We start from the raw sequence: 15,275 nt of genomic DNA, 5'->3' as shown, positions 1-15,275 counted from the left end.
ATAGGAACATCCCAGACCTTCGGCCAGGGGGCCCCCGTTGTCCTGCAAACGACTCTTGAACCAACTTACCTCCTGCTCCTGAGAGCATGCTTGCGCACAGCTCCTGGCTCATCGATTTGCTCTGCACCTGGCTGCCCTGTGCCCTGCACCGAAGAACCAACTGTATTTTATGGGTCCCCCCACTTCTTGCAACCTCAACACTCTAAGGGGACCCCCAGGATTCACCAAAAACTTACCTGTGCATTGCTTTTCCAAGTGGTCCCTCACAGTGGCCCTGCACCAGCTCCAGAGACCTTCTCCCGCTGCTCCAACTGGAACCGGGACCTGCCTTAACTTCTCAAGCTGGCACAGTGTGCCCATCGCCGACCTCGACCAACCTGCAAAAGAAGAACTTGGTAAACCAACTGTGTCATTTTATATGTATTTTTAAAGGTGATCCTCCATTGATTCCTATGGTATGTAAATATGCACTAAAAGACTATTTTTATTAAATGTCACAAATCCATATCTTGAAAAGTAATTACCCAATTCCGAAGATCTTGGTGTTAAAATTTATATAAAAATCTGAAGTATTTTTATAAACTGGTCTCGAGTTATTCCTTTGAGTGTGTGAGTTGCAAGATTGATACTGAGTACAACAAATGCTTTGCACTTCCCCCAGGATTGGCCTAACTGCTCGGCCAAGCTATCATAAACATTAGAGCATTAGGTGGTCTAGTTTTCACCACCTATAGACCAATGTGTGGTTGCGTGGAATTGTCTGCACAGTGTTCCTAGCTTTGCACACTACATAGAGAGCCAACCCCCTACAGGATGCCCAAGAAAGTTGTATGGGACAGCTAGCTGCCAGAAATCCTTTTATGACCTGGAACAGGCTATGTGCTCTACTCCCATTCTAAGAAGCCCTGACTTGACTATTCAAAACTATTTATTGTCCAGACAGATGCTTCTGAGGTAGGGGTAGGTGCAGTACCTTCTCAACTTAATGAAGAGGGTCAGAATCAACCTGTTGCTTTTGTAAATAGACGTTTGACCCCCAGAGAAAAGCGGTGCTCAGCCATTGAAAGGGAGTCCTTTGATATGCCCTGGGCCTTGAAGAGGCTGAGGCCATACCTGTTTGGCACTCACTTCCTTGTTCAGGCAGACCCCAAGACCCTCCTGGCGCGAAACTGCACAACGGAAAGGGGAGTGACCCCTCCCATGTCCATCACCACCCTAGGGGTGGTGCCCAGAGCTCCTCCAGGTGGCCACTTGATGTTGCCATCTTGAAATCAAGATGGTCAGAGGCCCCTAGGAGCATCTGGCTGTCAGGTAGGCAGATGACATCAGTGACCCCCTCTGATAGGTGGTAATCTTGCAAAGTAATCAAGCCCCTTTTTGGGCTCTTTAGGGACTCCCTTGCGGATGGGTCTCCAGATTCGGCATGCAAGACTCCACCGGGACTCCTCTGCAATGCCCTCTTCTCTCGTAGGGGATTTCCATGTATAGTCATAAGCATTGAATAGTTCCGCGCGCCTGCGGGGACCCCGGAGCACTGATGTGAATTATATTCTTAAGTGCAAACACCAGCCGTTTAAAGAAAAGGTCTGTCAAAAAACACTTAAGAATAACATTGTGCAGCCTATGTGAATAGCTACACAGGCCAAATTGTTGAAAAGAAAATCAATAGTAGTGTAAATTCATGTTCAAACACCTATTTATTCTAGAAATGTAATAACAAATACATTCTCATACTTTTTTTACACCTCTGATGAGAATAAAACAATGCAGGGCAGTGTAGCCCATAGGCTGCCATTATACAGAATGTAAATAGAGCTGTGCCTTTAAGAAAAGCAAAGTCTTCCTGTTTCCCATCATGCACAGCAAAAGGCAGTTGCCTCAGTTCTTTTTTCCGGCTCCTGCTGACAGGACCCTGAAGCATTGAGCTCTACCTCACAAAAGCTTTTGTGACAGAAATTCATTGAAATATCTTCTGAATTTCATTTTCACTCGACGTTTTTACCTTTGAGTGATCATTTTCTACTGATTTCTGTTAAATTCTGACAGAATTTTGAGGTTTTTCTAGTTAGAAATGCCTTCACTTTTTGATAAATGTCCTTCTTGTGGAAGAAAGAAGGCTAAAACAGATCCACATACGGTCTGTATAATTTGTCTTCCATCCAGCCACAAACCGGAGTCGTGTGACATCTGTAAAACCTTCTCTAGAAGAACCCTTCGTGACAGAGAGAAGATCCGACTCCAGGCGAAAGAGGACAGGAGAAAAAGTGGCCATTCCACTACAGAGCGAGGAGAAGGTCAGACTTCTACCAGGGCTCAACCTGTTTCCTCCATGACTCCTTCCAGACCTGCTGAAAAACGACATAGATCTCCGACGACGTCGAGAGCGTCGACGTCGAAGCAGGGAACGGCGCCAACATGTTCGCCGTCGAGGAGTGCTTCGCCGGCGAGAAAACGACATCGTTCGCCGTCGACAGCTATTTCGCCGTCGAGGCGGCGAAGACACCCGACGTCGAGAGGATCTGGGTCGCCGTCGACACGGCGAACACAGTCCACGTCAAGGAGATCCGAGTCGGGCTCGCCGTCGACACGGCGAGGGAGATCGCCGTCGAGAGAGAGTGTTCGCCGTCGGAGGCGTTCACCGTCACTGCACCGACGTCGAGGTTCGTCGTCGAGAGGTTCTCAGCGGCGAGACGAGTCGACGTCTAGAGGCACTCGGCGTCACCGCAGTTCGACGTCGAGGAGTGCTTCGACGTCGAGAAGACCATCTAAGAGGCCTAGAAGGGTTTATACAACCTCAGAATCCTCGGCCTCGCTTATCCTACTTCCAGCATCACCACAGCTCTCACAAAGGCAGTCGCCTTTACCACAGACGCCGGTAACACCTACGGCTCCTCTTCCGGCGCCTCCTCCAGAACCTGTTCCGAGGACTCCAACGCGATCTGCAGGGCGTTCTGGTTATTCCTCGAGACGTACATCTACCTCAAGGCACCGCCGTCAATCACACCATGGACATTCTTCATCGTCCACACGAGACTACTCTCCAACCTTATCAGACTCACCATCCCCAAGAGTGTCTCCCATAGATGATGTCAACACATTTCAGGAGGTCTTAGTGAGAGGGGCAACCAAGCTGAATATCCCGCTAGCAGCTCCAGCCCAATCGACATCAGTAATCTTTGAGACCTTGCATCAAAGGACATCTTCACGACCTTTACTTCCACTGGTTCCGGGTCTTATTGAACCGGCAATGGACATTTTTCTCACGCCGGCTACAACAAAGTCTGCTCCTTCCAGACTCATTAAAAAGTACCGTCCACCAGAGCAAGATCCTCTATTCTTGAGGTCGGACCCAGTACCAGACTCGGTAGTTATAGTGGCAGCGAAGAAATCGCATTCGACGTCACCGTCTTCCTCTGCTCCCCCAGACAAAGAAAGCAGAAAGATCGATGCTGCAGGAAGAAAAGTATGCTCGACGGCATCTATCACCATGAAAGCAGCCAGTGCCACTGCTTTATTAGGGAGATATGATCGATCCCTCTGGGACTCTATACTACAGTTCTCAGAGCATCTCCCTAGGGACAAAAGGGAAGATTTCCTAGAGGTCGTGAGCGAGGGAGCAATGGTTTCTAACCAGATCATAAGTGCTGCGGCAGATGCTTCAACTCTATCCGCACATAACTATGCTCATGGTATAGCGCTCAGGAGACATGCATGGCTGCGGCTTACATCGCTTAAACCCGAAGCACAGCAGAGGATACAGAACCTGCCTTTCTCAGGCTCCACTTTATTCGGCTCTCATGCCGATGATGAGATGGCCAGAATGAAGTCGGAGCTGGATACCTTAAAAGCGGTAGGCATAGAGCGACCTAAAGAACAGCGAAAGGGATTCCGCCCATATCAAAGAAGACTGTTCACCCACAGGTATCAGGCTCCACATTGGTCGTCTTCACGCCCTCAGCAACAGCAGCAGCAGCAGCATCAGAGGGGCTTCTCCAGAAAGTCGACAAGGGGTCGTTCAACACCTCAGACCCAGACACCTCGACAAACTCCCACGTCTAGGCCCTGAATCTTTGCTTCCCCCTCCTCCGTTACCCACTCCGGTAGGGGGAAGTATCTCAAATCATCTAGACGAGTGGCTACGCATCACAACAGACGCCTGGGTATTGAATATTGTGAGACATGGTTACGCTCTCAGATTCACCAGTTCTCCACCATCTGTTCCACCCAAAACAGCCAACCACCATCTCGAAGCTCTGCAGTTAGAGGTCAATATCCTATTGCAAAAAAGAGCCATAGAACCCGTTCCCATCAGCCAACATGGGAAGGGGATTTATTCGAGATATTTCCTTGTACAGAAAAAAGACAAACAAGAGTTTCTTCCCATCTTAGATCTGAGGACAGCAAACAAATGGATTCGCAAAGAAAAATTCAGGATGTTAGCCTTACACCAAATTTACCCACATTTACGTCAGGGCGACTGGCTATGTGCGATAGATCTTTGCGACGCTTACTTCCATATCCCAGTAGCCAAGAAACATCGAAAATTCCTAAGGTTCACTGTCGGAAAACGCCATTACCAATTTGCAGTTCTACCGTTCGGCCTAAAATCAGCGCCAAGGACTTTTTCCAAATGCATGGCGGTAGTAGCCGCCCACTTGAGGAAACAGCGAATATTCGTCTATCCCTATCTAGACGATTGGCTCATAAAGGCCTCCAGCTATCTCGAGGCACAGCAGCATTTCAAATGGACTCTACAACTGCTACAAAAACTTGGTCTTCAAGTCAATCTTCTGAAATCAACAGCAACACCTGTTCAGAGGTTGCATTACTTAGGGGCCATTGTAGATACCAAGCTAGGAAAGGTGTTTCCTTCGGAGGAACGACGGTTATCGATTCTCCAAAAGTGCAAACAACTGCAGGAAAGACCTCAAGCCACTGCAAGAATAATAGCTTCTCTACTGGGCTCGATGGCGTCTTGTATCCATCTGGTTCCCAATGCTCGTCTCCATATGAGACCATTGCAGGAAAATCTAGAGGATCAGTGGTGTCAACTGAGGGACGATTGGGAGAACAAAGTCCTGCTGTCTCCTCACACCCTACAATCCCTCAAGTGGTGGTGTTTGCCCAGCAATCTCTTGGTGGGGATTCCGTTCCAACAACGACCTCCATCTCAAACCATCGTAACAGATGCGTCACTGCTCGGATGGGGGGCGCACATGGAACATCTTCGAGTCCAAGGCGAGTGGTCACAGAAAGAGAGTCTCTATCACATCAACCTGCTGGAACTTCGCGCAGTCCACCTTGCGCTCAAAGCCTTCCTTCCCTCTCTGAGAACGGAAACTCTCCTTCTTCAGACAGACAACGTGGCCACTATGTACTACGTGAACAAACAAGGAGGCACCAGGTCCAGAATTTTATCCAGAGAGGCCCAGACAATCTGGCATTGGCTTCTAGCCAGGAACCTGTCGCTAGTGGCAACTCACCTGCCCGGCATCCAGAATGTTCAAGCGGATGCCCTCAGTCGGGTAATAAGCGAGAACCACGAATGGGTACTACACGACGACGTCGTTCATTCCATTTTCGCACTCTGGGGTACCCCTTCTACAGACCTATTCGCAACCCCAGAAAACAAAAAATGCCAAAACTTCGCCTCCAGATATTACCATCCAGGGACACTGGGGAATGCCCTATGGATAAGCTGGTCAGGGGCATTTCTTTACGCCTTTCCACCGCTTCCCCTGATTCCGGCAGTTCTCCAGAAGCTGTCCAATGCTCAGACCAAAATGATCCTAATTGCTCCGGAGTGGCCACGCCAGTGGTGGTTCCCAGACCTTCTTCACCGGTCACTCAAACCACACATCAGGCTACCATATCGCCCGGACCTTCTCACGAAGTTCAGAGGGCAGATATCTCATCCCAACCCCTCATCGTTGAGTTTGGCAGCATGGCTCCTGAGCTAGTGCAATATGGACATTTGAACTTACCTCAGGACTGTATGGAAATTCTGAGGGAAGCAAAACGCCCTTCCACACGATCAGCCTATGCAAGCAAGTGGAAGAGATTCTGCATTTGGTGTTTACACAACAACATTGACCCGGTTTCTTGTGGAGAACAATCTATCTTACCATACTTGTTAAGTTTGGCAAAATCGGGCTTACAACTGTCGTCAATAAAAGTTCACTTGGCGGCGATAACAGCATACAGAAAGAGTCCTTCACAAACTTCCTTTTTTCGGATTCCGATTATTAAGGATTTCCTAGAAGGTTTAAAAAAGGTTTTTCCTCCCATTAGAAAGCCTTCTCCTCCATGGGAACTGAACGTTGTCTTATCACGTCTGATGCTGCCGCCATTCGAGCCGATACACAAGGCATCGCTGCAGCATCTCACATGGAAAGCTGCTTTTCTGGTGGCAATCACTTCAGCGCGTAGGGTCAGCGAAATCCAGGCCCTTTGCGCTCAGGAACCCTACACGGTTTTTCATTCTGCAAAAGTGGTAATGAGAACTCATCCAAAATTTCTACCTAAGGTAGTCTCCGACTTCCATGTGAACCAAACAATTTCATTACCGACTTTCTTTCAGAATCCAGCTACTCCTGCTGAGAGAACTCTGCACTCTCTGGATGTAAAGAGAGTATTGAAATTTTACTTGGACAGGACAAAAAGCTTACGAAAATCACAACAGCTTTTTATTAACTATGGCCCAATCAGAACAGGTTTGGGCACATCTAAACAATCTTTATCCAGGTGGATTGTTTCATGTATAATGTTATGTTATCAGTTAGCAAACAAATCCCTTGGTGGTAGACCAAAAGCCCACTCGACCAGAGGGAAAGCAGCTACTGTAGCCTTGATGAGAAATGTCCCTTTGGCAGAAATATGCAAGGCTGCCACTTGGAGGTCGGTCCATACCTTTACTAAGCATTACTGCCTTGATACAGACGCTAGGGCAGATGCTCAGGTTGGACAGGCTTTACTCAAGAATTTGTTTGCATGATTCATGTTTTTCTCAGTATTCTTATGTCGACTCCACCGCGGTTATGGGGATGGGCTTGCTACTCTATTCAATGCTTATGACTATACATGGAAATCCCCTACGAGAGAAGGAATGGTTTCTTACCTGTAACTCCAGTTCTCTCGTAGGGGTATTTCCATGATAGTCATAAGCAACCCTCCCTCCTCCCCGGTGGAGTTGACATAGAACATGAATATTATGGAGGTGGGTACTCCAACAAATGTTTTGTTTTTTCTTCATGTCAGGTAATAGCCTCCAAAAAAGAACTGAGGCAACTGCCTTTTGCTGTGCATGATGGGAAACAGGAAGACTTTGCTTTTCTTAAAGGCACAGCTCTATTTACATTCTGTATAATGGCAGCCTATGGGCTACACTGCCCTGCATTGTTTTATTCTCATCAGAGGTGTAAATAAAGTATGAGAATGTATTTGTTATTACATTTCTAGAATAAATAGGTGTTTGAACATGAATTTACACTACTATTGATTTTCTTTTCAACAATTTGGCCTGTGTAGCTATTCACATAGGCTGCACAATGTTATTCTTAAGTGTTTTTTGACAGACCTTTTCTTTAAACGGCTGGTGTTTGCACTTAAGAATATAATTCACATCAGTGCTCCGGGGTCCCCGCAGGCGCGCGGAACTATTCAATGCTTATGACTATCATGGAAATACCCCTACGAGAGAACTGGAGTTACAGGTAAGAAACCATTCCTTCTGCTCCAGGTCACCGGAATTGCTGCTGGACTTCACAGGAACCGAACAAGACTGCAAAACCCAGACGACCTCTCCTTGCAGCATTGTTTCCGCGGCTCCTGTCAGCAATTTGCAACATTTCCACAGCTGTGCATCCTCTGGGTTCGGCAAGACTTCAGCTGCACCAAAAAAGCAAGAAGGAATCTCCCTTGGAGTGAAGAAGTAACTCCCCTGCATCAGCAAGCACCTAAGGCAACAATCTCTGGCTGCTGATTTCTGCTTTCCTCCCGATCTGCAAAGATTCTCCAACACAGGTTGTGGTTCTGAGGGGATCCTCAGGGTCCTCTCTGCCTTCTTTCCAACTTGGGAGACGGTGAGTCCTTGCCTCTTCCTCCAAGATAGAATTCCCTGTGCACCACAACTGTTGCAGCAACCAAGGCTTGTTGATTCCTGCTCCAAGGGATCTTCAGGCTCTAAGTAGCCCCAGCCCCCAGCACTCTACCTCTGTAAGGACAGTCTCCTCTCTGCTGCCTCAGCGACTTGGGATTCCTCTTCAGGTGTGCCGCCTGGGCCTCACTGCGACTTACTGTACCTGCTGCCAGTGGGTAGCTGATGAAGGCTCTGACTGCTTCTGCTGGCTCTCCTGCCTTCATAGGGTTGAATCCCTTGGACCTTGCTAGTCCTCTTCACCTCTTCAAATCTCCCAACAGCTTCAGTTGCATTTGTCTGTTTTTATTGGTGGTCCTCCTGACCACTGACCCGTCTTCATTCCAGCGACCGGCGAAGGGCAGCTCCTAGGCAAGTTCAGGGACTCCTCTGCAGCTCCTGGACTCCCAAGTTGAACTTCATCCACTACCATCGATCCAGATCTTCACCCACATACAGGTGGGCATTACCTCCTGCCCCACGTGGACAGGACTCTGTCCCCTTCTTTTACAGGCCCTCTTCATCAAGAATCCACCGTTGGGTTCCATCGACCTGGTCCTGTTTCTGCATTGTTACAGTTCCAAGTCCCCATGTTAGCCCATGGGACGACCAGGTAACTTACCTCTGCTCTCCTGGTTGCTGGGGCTTTTCTAGATACTCACCTCTTGGGGTACCCATTCTCTCATTCCACTATTTTAGTATATGGTTTGCACCCCTCTTTATAGGACCCTTGCTATTTCGAATGTTTTTATGCTAATTCCTACTACTTACCTGTGGATATTTTGTGTGTACTTTCCTCCAGAAAGAGGGGATTGGCTATATTAATTTACTTCAGTGTTCTTGTAATAAAGTACCTTTATTTTTGCAATACTGTGTGGTTCCTTCCAGGTGTGATAAGTTGCTGTGTGACTACTGTGGAATTGGAAGTGCTTCACACTCCTTCTAGAGAAGTCTTGGCTGCTCACCATAGCTACCACTAGAGATCCCTAGCTTCCTAGACACTGTAACACTAACTAATAAGGGTTGCCTTGACCTGCTATAAGGTGCCAACACTATAGGTGTCCACCACATACCAGGCCAGCCTCCTACATCTTACATGCTACTTATACTATACGTGTGTGTGTGTGTGTATTTACTTTATATATATATATATATATATATATTATATATATATATATATACACACACACATGATAAAGACTTCTAGCTGTAGATTCCTTACCTTTGAATTCCTCAGGCGTCAGGCTGGATCTGGAAACTTTTGCTTGAGCAATACACCTGCGCACTATCGGATGGCTCTGTTCGGGTCTGTGTGGCGTGGTTGGCGCCGAATGTGACATCACGGTCACCTATATAGGCGCCACCCAGGCGCGCAGATGTCGGTTCTTTTCTTTGCTCATTGGGCCGTTTCTCACACACCTTATGGGATACGATTGTGCAAGTGCTGCTACAGGTCCCGGAGGCAGCCTGGGCCATCATCTCCCAAGTGGTGAAAGATGGGAGAGAAGCTGCAAAGTTCACTATTCGGTGTGGCCTGGATATGACTGACTCGCTGGGCAGAGCGGTTTCAACGATAATGGCCTTATGGTGCTACACCTGGCTAAGAACATATGGCTTTTCGGGGAATCGCCAGGCAAACCTTATGGACATGCCCTTCAATGGGACGCTTGTTTGGCAAGAAGGCAGACTCTGCTATAGAGAGCTTTAATGACTATCAGGCTAAAGCCAAGTCCTTGGGCTTCCCAGCCACCCCTCGTCCACTGTCTGCCGTTCGCCCCTTTTGTGGCCATGAAAGGGAGGTACTAGCGCGCCAGCCTCTGTCAGCAAAAGCTCCCCAAGCTATGCGAGGACATGGGCTTGGTGTCTTCAGACATGGAGGGCCTGGCAGCCAACAAACATCTGCTACCCAGCCCTTGGCAGCTGCAGCCTCAAAGCCCTCCTAGTTTGGTTCTGCAGGACTATACTTGCCCAGTTGGAGGGAGAATTCAGCATCATCTCCTGTATGGACAGGCCATTACATCAGATGCTTGTAGACTGCAGATCATTTGGAAGGGCTATGCCCTGCCTTTTCAATCCTTTCCTCTTCCAGTACCACTGATATTCGAATGGCTGGCAGAGGATCATTTATCTCTGTTCTGTGAGGAGAAGTTACACCTCTTCTGGCCCAGGGAGCCATAGAAAGGGTGCAGATATCGGAAGTAGACAGTGGTTGTTATTCCCGCTACTTTCTGATACCCAAAAAGAACAAGGGGTCTTTGCCCTATTCTAGACCTACGGACCATAAATCAGTTTTCAAGATGAAGTTCAAGATGCTCACGTTGGCTAAGGTCTTATCTGACCTAGAAGACTAATTTGGTAGCACTGGACTTACAGGTTGTGTATTTTCAGATTCCCTTCCTGCCTGCTCACAGGTGTTGCCCGTGGTTCAAGGTAGGCCACAGGCACTTTCAGTTCACAGTGCTGCCATTTTGTTTTGCCAGTGCACCTCAGGTGTTCACCAAACTGATGGCAGTGGTCCCAGCTCATCTGCGCAGGTCATGGGTTTCAGTCTTCCCCAACCTCAACGTCTGGCTGTTAAAGCAGGCTCGTCCCTTGCTGTCGTCTCCCACCTCCAGACTACGGCGAAACTTGTGCATTCGCTGGAGTTCACTATAAACATGTGGAAGACACACCTCACTTCCACTCAGATGCTCTTTCATCAGATCTGTTGTGGATACTGCAGTTTTGAGCTTATCCTCCTGAGCAGCGAGTCCAGGATATTCAGGGTTTCGGTGAGACTGGCTCTGCGGCTGCTGGGCCAGATGGCCTTCTGCATCCTTCTGGTAAATCATTCCAGATGGCATATTTGGACTCTGCAGTGGGAGCTGAAGTTCTACTGGGTGCAGCATCATGGAAATTTCTGACATGGTGCAGGAGGGAAATGCAAAAGACCTGCAGTGGTGGGTTACGACCCGCGATTGGGTCAGAGGCAGACTCCTTTCCCTTCCCCAACCAGACCTCACAATTGAGACAGATGTGTCTCTTGTGGGATGCGGCAGACATCTGGGAGATCAGAGGACTTTGGCCTCCAGAGGAATCCGGGCTCCACATCAGTCTGTTGGAGCTCGGGGCCAACCGGCTAGCATTGCAGGCATTTCTTTCCTCTGTCGAGGGTAAGTTAGTGCAGGGGTTCATGGCCATGTGGTACTGCAACAAGCAGTGCTGGGTGGGGTTGGGGACCCTTTGTAAAGAGGCCCTGCGTCTCTGGACATGGCTGGAACAGCAGGGTATAACCCTGGTGGTTCAACGCCTGGCAGGTTCTCTGAACACCAGGGCAGACAAACTCAGACGTCGATGTGTAGTGGGTCACAAGTGGGGTTTCCATTCGGAGGTGGGGCAAGGACTCTTTCCGCAGTGGGGAGAGCCTTGGTTAGATCTGTTCGCCTCTGAAGAGAATGTGCTATGTCCGTAGTATAGCGCATTGGAGAACTCCAAGGCGGCAATCGCTCAGCGATGCTTTTTGTTGCGAGTGGAGCTCAGGCCTCCTTTACGCCTTCCCAGAGTTCTCAAGAAGATCAAGAACAACCGGGTCAAGTAATCCTGGTGACTCTGGACTGGGAATGGAGAGTCTAGTATCCCTGGTAAAAAGAGCATTGATTCCCCCGATCAGGCTGTCCCTTCTGGAAGATATTCTGTCGCAGCAGCAGGGGAAGGTTCTCCACCTGAACCTGTCAACTCTGTGCCTTCTTGCGTGGAGATTGTGCAGCGGCAGTTGACAGCCTTAAACCTTCGTCCCGAAGTCTGTAAAGTTATTCTGCCAGGCAGGCATCCCTTAACGCCTTCAAGACAGCATACACCTACCGTTGGAAACGCTTTGTATATTATTGTACAGAAAGAGCTATTGATTCTCTTTCTGCTTCTCTCTCTAATATTCTTCTCTTTATTTTGTCCCTTGCCCAGCAGGGCTCTGCATTGGGCACACTCAAGGGATATCTTTCCGCCTTATCAGCTTTCCTCCGGCTGGCCGATCAGCCTTCTTTATCAAATCTCCTATTGTAAATAGATTCCTTAAACGGCTTGTACATATGTTTCCTCCTATGCCTTTTATCATGCCTCAGTGAGAATTAAATCTGGTTCTCACTTTTCTCATTTGTGCTCCCTTTGAGCCTTTGCACAATTGTCCGCTTCGGCTGCTCACCATCAGTCTTTTTAGTGGCAATAACACCTGCCAGGAGGGTGAGTGAAATACAGGCTCTCATCCAAACCAACATGAAAACTATGTTTTTGGACAAAGTAGTGCTTTGTGCTCGTGCCTCTTTGCTCCCTAAGGTGGTGACCCTATGTCACCTGGGTCAAAACATCACCCTGCCCACCTTCTTTGCTCCCCCACATCCCTCTGAGGCAGGGGAGTGACTCCATCGACTGAACACAAATAGAACTTTGTCGTTCTAACTTGACCGAACACAAGAGTTCCGGGTGGATTACCAACTTTTTGTGGGGTATGTGAGAGCAAAGAAAGGTCAGGCAGTACAGAAACGATTCATTTCATGCTGACTTGTTCTTTGCATAAAAATCTGCTTCACTCTGGCCTAAAAGCAGCCTCCTGAGGGCTTGAGAGCTCATTCCACAAGGGGCAAAGCTGCTACCACTGCGTTAGCAAGAGGTGTACCAGTCCTGGACATTTGTCAGGCTGCAACGTAGGCTACTCTGCACACATTTGCCAAACACTACTGCTAACAATCAGCTCTGCAGAGACGGCCACTTTGCCTGTTCAGTCTGCAGGACTTTTTAGTTTGAGGTGAATTTGTCCACAGCCCACCGCCAGGAGGTTCAGGCTTGGGTATTTATTCTAAAGGTAAGGAATCTGCAGCTAGAAGTCTTTAGCAGATAAACAAGTTACTTAACTTCGGTAAGGCATTATCTGTTAGAGAGACTATCTAGCTGCAGATTCCTTACACCCACCCATGCCTCCCCGCTCTGCGGACTCATTTTCTAGGGTTAAGGATTGTCCCTTTCAGGGCTGTAGTTTTTGATACAGACAAAACTGACAGTTCTTTCCAAGCGCTTCTGGCGTTTACGTTTGTGGAAAGGTACTGACGTATGCTCGCCTGGGTGGTGCCTTTATAGGCGACCCTGGCGTCACAGACTGCTCCAACTACGCCGATGCCACCACATGAATCCGTACAACGCCACCCGACGGAGCACGCAGGGGTATTGCTCAGCAAAAGTTCTGGATTCCAAGTTGACACATGGAAATTCTAAAGGTAAGGAATCTGCAGATAGAGTTTCTACCAGATAATGTGTTACTGAAGGTAAGTAACTTGTTCGTTGGTGCCAATGAAGGGAGATAAGAGAGACACAGGATGGCAGTCTCAACTACTGGCCCATAGACTTAGCTTCAAATAGTTGGGTGATCATGTTGCCCTAGAACCCTATCTCACCTGGACACTGAGCCTCAGCCCCCTAGTGCTCCAGGTGAAGTGAGGCCTCGCCAGATGGGCCACTCTCCTGCTGAATATAATGAGTAGAGTGGCCCTCTTAAAGATGATGATCCTGCCGCGTTTCCTCTTTGTGTATCAATATGCCCTGCTGACTGTTTCCCAGAGCTGGTTTTGAGTCCTATTCTCAAAATGTTCTTTTCTCTGGGCTGGACAAACACACAGTTAACCTATGATAGATCTGTGGGTATGGCTAACATGCACCTCTTTCACTGGGAGTCCCAGGCGCTGTTGCAAAATGATTGGTTGTGGGGGTCCAACCTGGACTTCCGGTTGAAAGTGGCATTGGTGGGCTGTGATCAGATTGTAGATATGCTATATGATTTGTCAATAACTCAGGACTTCATATTATGAATGTGAGTCTGTTGTGTTGCACTGACGTCAGTTCTTTTCTTTCCCTGTTAGTCAGCACAGAGAGCTACCCCTGTGATATTTTTTTGACAGACTCATTTTCTACTTTTATCAATGTTTTTTCAAGATCGTTTCTCCTGGTATGTAATCTAGGAAAACTGACTTCAAGTTCTGCGATGCCACAGTTCCTGAGCATCTCTTTTTGTGTGTAATGCGACATAAGAGGTGACTCTGCTGATGCTTAAAAATACATTTTGTCTGTTATTCACCTAAACCACACAATAGGGAGCCATGACTGAAGGTGTGGGTTGGCTGGAAGTCTACCTGCCTTAATCTCTCCATAAACGTGATACTGCAGCTAACACGTGGGCTCTACCATTCCCTCTTTTCGTTGAATGTAAGCACTAGATGTTTAACTTCAGATTTTGCTATTGGCATGCTCTGTCTCAAACTTATAAGTTATGTTGTATTAATAGGTCAAAATCATAAGGAGATTTGTATTTTGTGTTGTATTTATTGACATTATGCTTTAGCCACAATGTAAAGTTACTATTTGTTTTTCCTTTTCAGAATCTACTTCAGCACAGATTGAATAGATTTGCAGAGAAACATGTCCCTCTACTGCGCACAAATATTATTGGCACTTCATCTTGAACTGTAAACTGTATACAATTGTACATTTGGTTTTTGACACATTGCCTTTAGAATAGGTATGCTAATTTCTGCCTGTGGCAGGTCGGTTGGAAGTGGAATTCTACATAGATGCAAAGAATCCTAATATGCTGTTTATTTCTGCCTTAAGCTCATATTTTTCCGTATTTTTAAAACTATTACAAATAAAGTTGTAATTTGTCTAAGTTGTTTTCTATGCTTTTTTGTTTTTGTTTTCTGCAGCTCTCTTAAGAGTCCTTGCTCTAGGGGTGGTGAGCCCCCTTGATATAATCAAACACACAGTTTTAGAATGCATTAGTCTTTTAATGGATTTTGCTGTGTAGGAGACTGCCTCACTTTATGGTGTGCACCTATGGTGTGGCACTCTATATTGAGTCCATGCAGCCCTTAGTGATAGTGAATATGTGTCCAAATAGCAGACGCTCTCTAGGGGTAGCTAGGGCAAGCAGCTAAAGCTTATCCAAGAGGAATGTAAAGCGCTTGCAATACCACAGTAGTCAGACAATAACTTAGTCACAAAAAAGGACCATGCAAGTGGTGCAGAAATAAAGGATACTTTATTACAGCACTACTACTAAACTGGCATTGGTATGTCTCCCTTTGGAGATATTACATACAATATACCCATAAAATAACCATCA

The 15,275-nt window shown here is 47.4% G+C and overlaps 1 protein-coding gene across 7 annotated transcripts in view; it reads left to right on the top strand.

Annotated features, from left to right (window-relative positions):
* Nucleotides 1-14,819, top strand: part of PCM1 (pericentriolar material 1) — a 713,620-nt gene extending 698,801 nt beyond the window's left edge. For 4 of the 7 annotated variants that reach the window (XM_069200339.1, XM_069200351.1, XM_069200345.1 and 1 more), the window contains one exon: nucleotides 14,533-14,693. In XM_069200339.1, the coding sequence (XP_069056440.1) occupies nucleotides 14,533-14,558 (26 nt within the window). In that variant the 3' untranslated portion in view covers nucleotides 14,559-14,693. Of the gene's footprint in view, nucleotides 1-14,532 lie in introns of all 7 variants that reach the window. The other 3 variants (XM_069200330.1, XM_069200304.1, XM_069200313.1) reach the window with 1 other exon arrangement.
* Nucleotides 14,820-15,275: the final 456 nt, after the last annotated feature.

The sequence above is a fragment of the Pleurodeles waltl genome, chromosome 1_2 (assembly GCF_031143425.1).
Source record: "Pleurodeles waltl isolate 20211129_DDA chromosome 1_2, aPleWal1.hap1.20221129, whole genome shotgun sequence".
Classification (NCBI taxonomy): Eukaryota; Metazoa; Chordata; class Amphibia; order Caudata; family Salamandridae; genus Pleurodeles; species Pleurodeles waltl.
The sequence above is the reverse complement of the archived record's forward strand: the minus strand, read 5'-3'. Positions and strand labels throughout refer to the sequence as shown.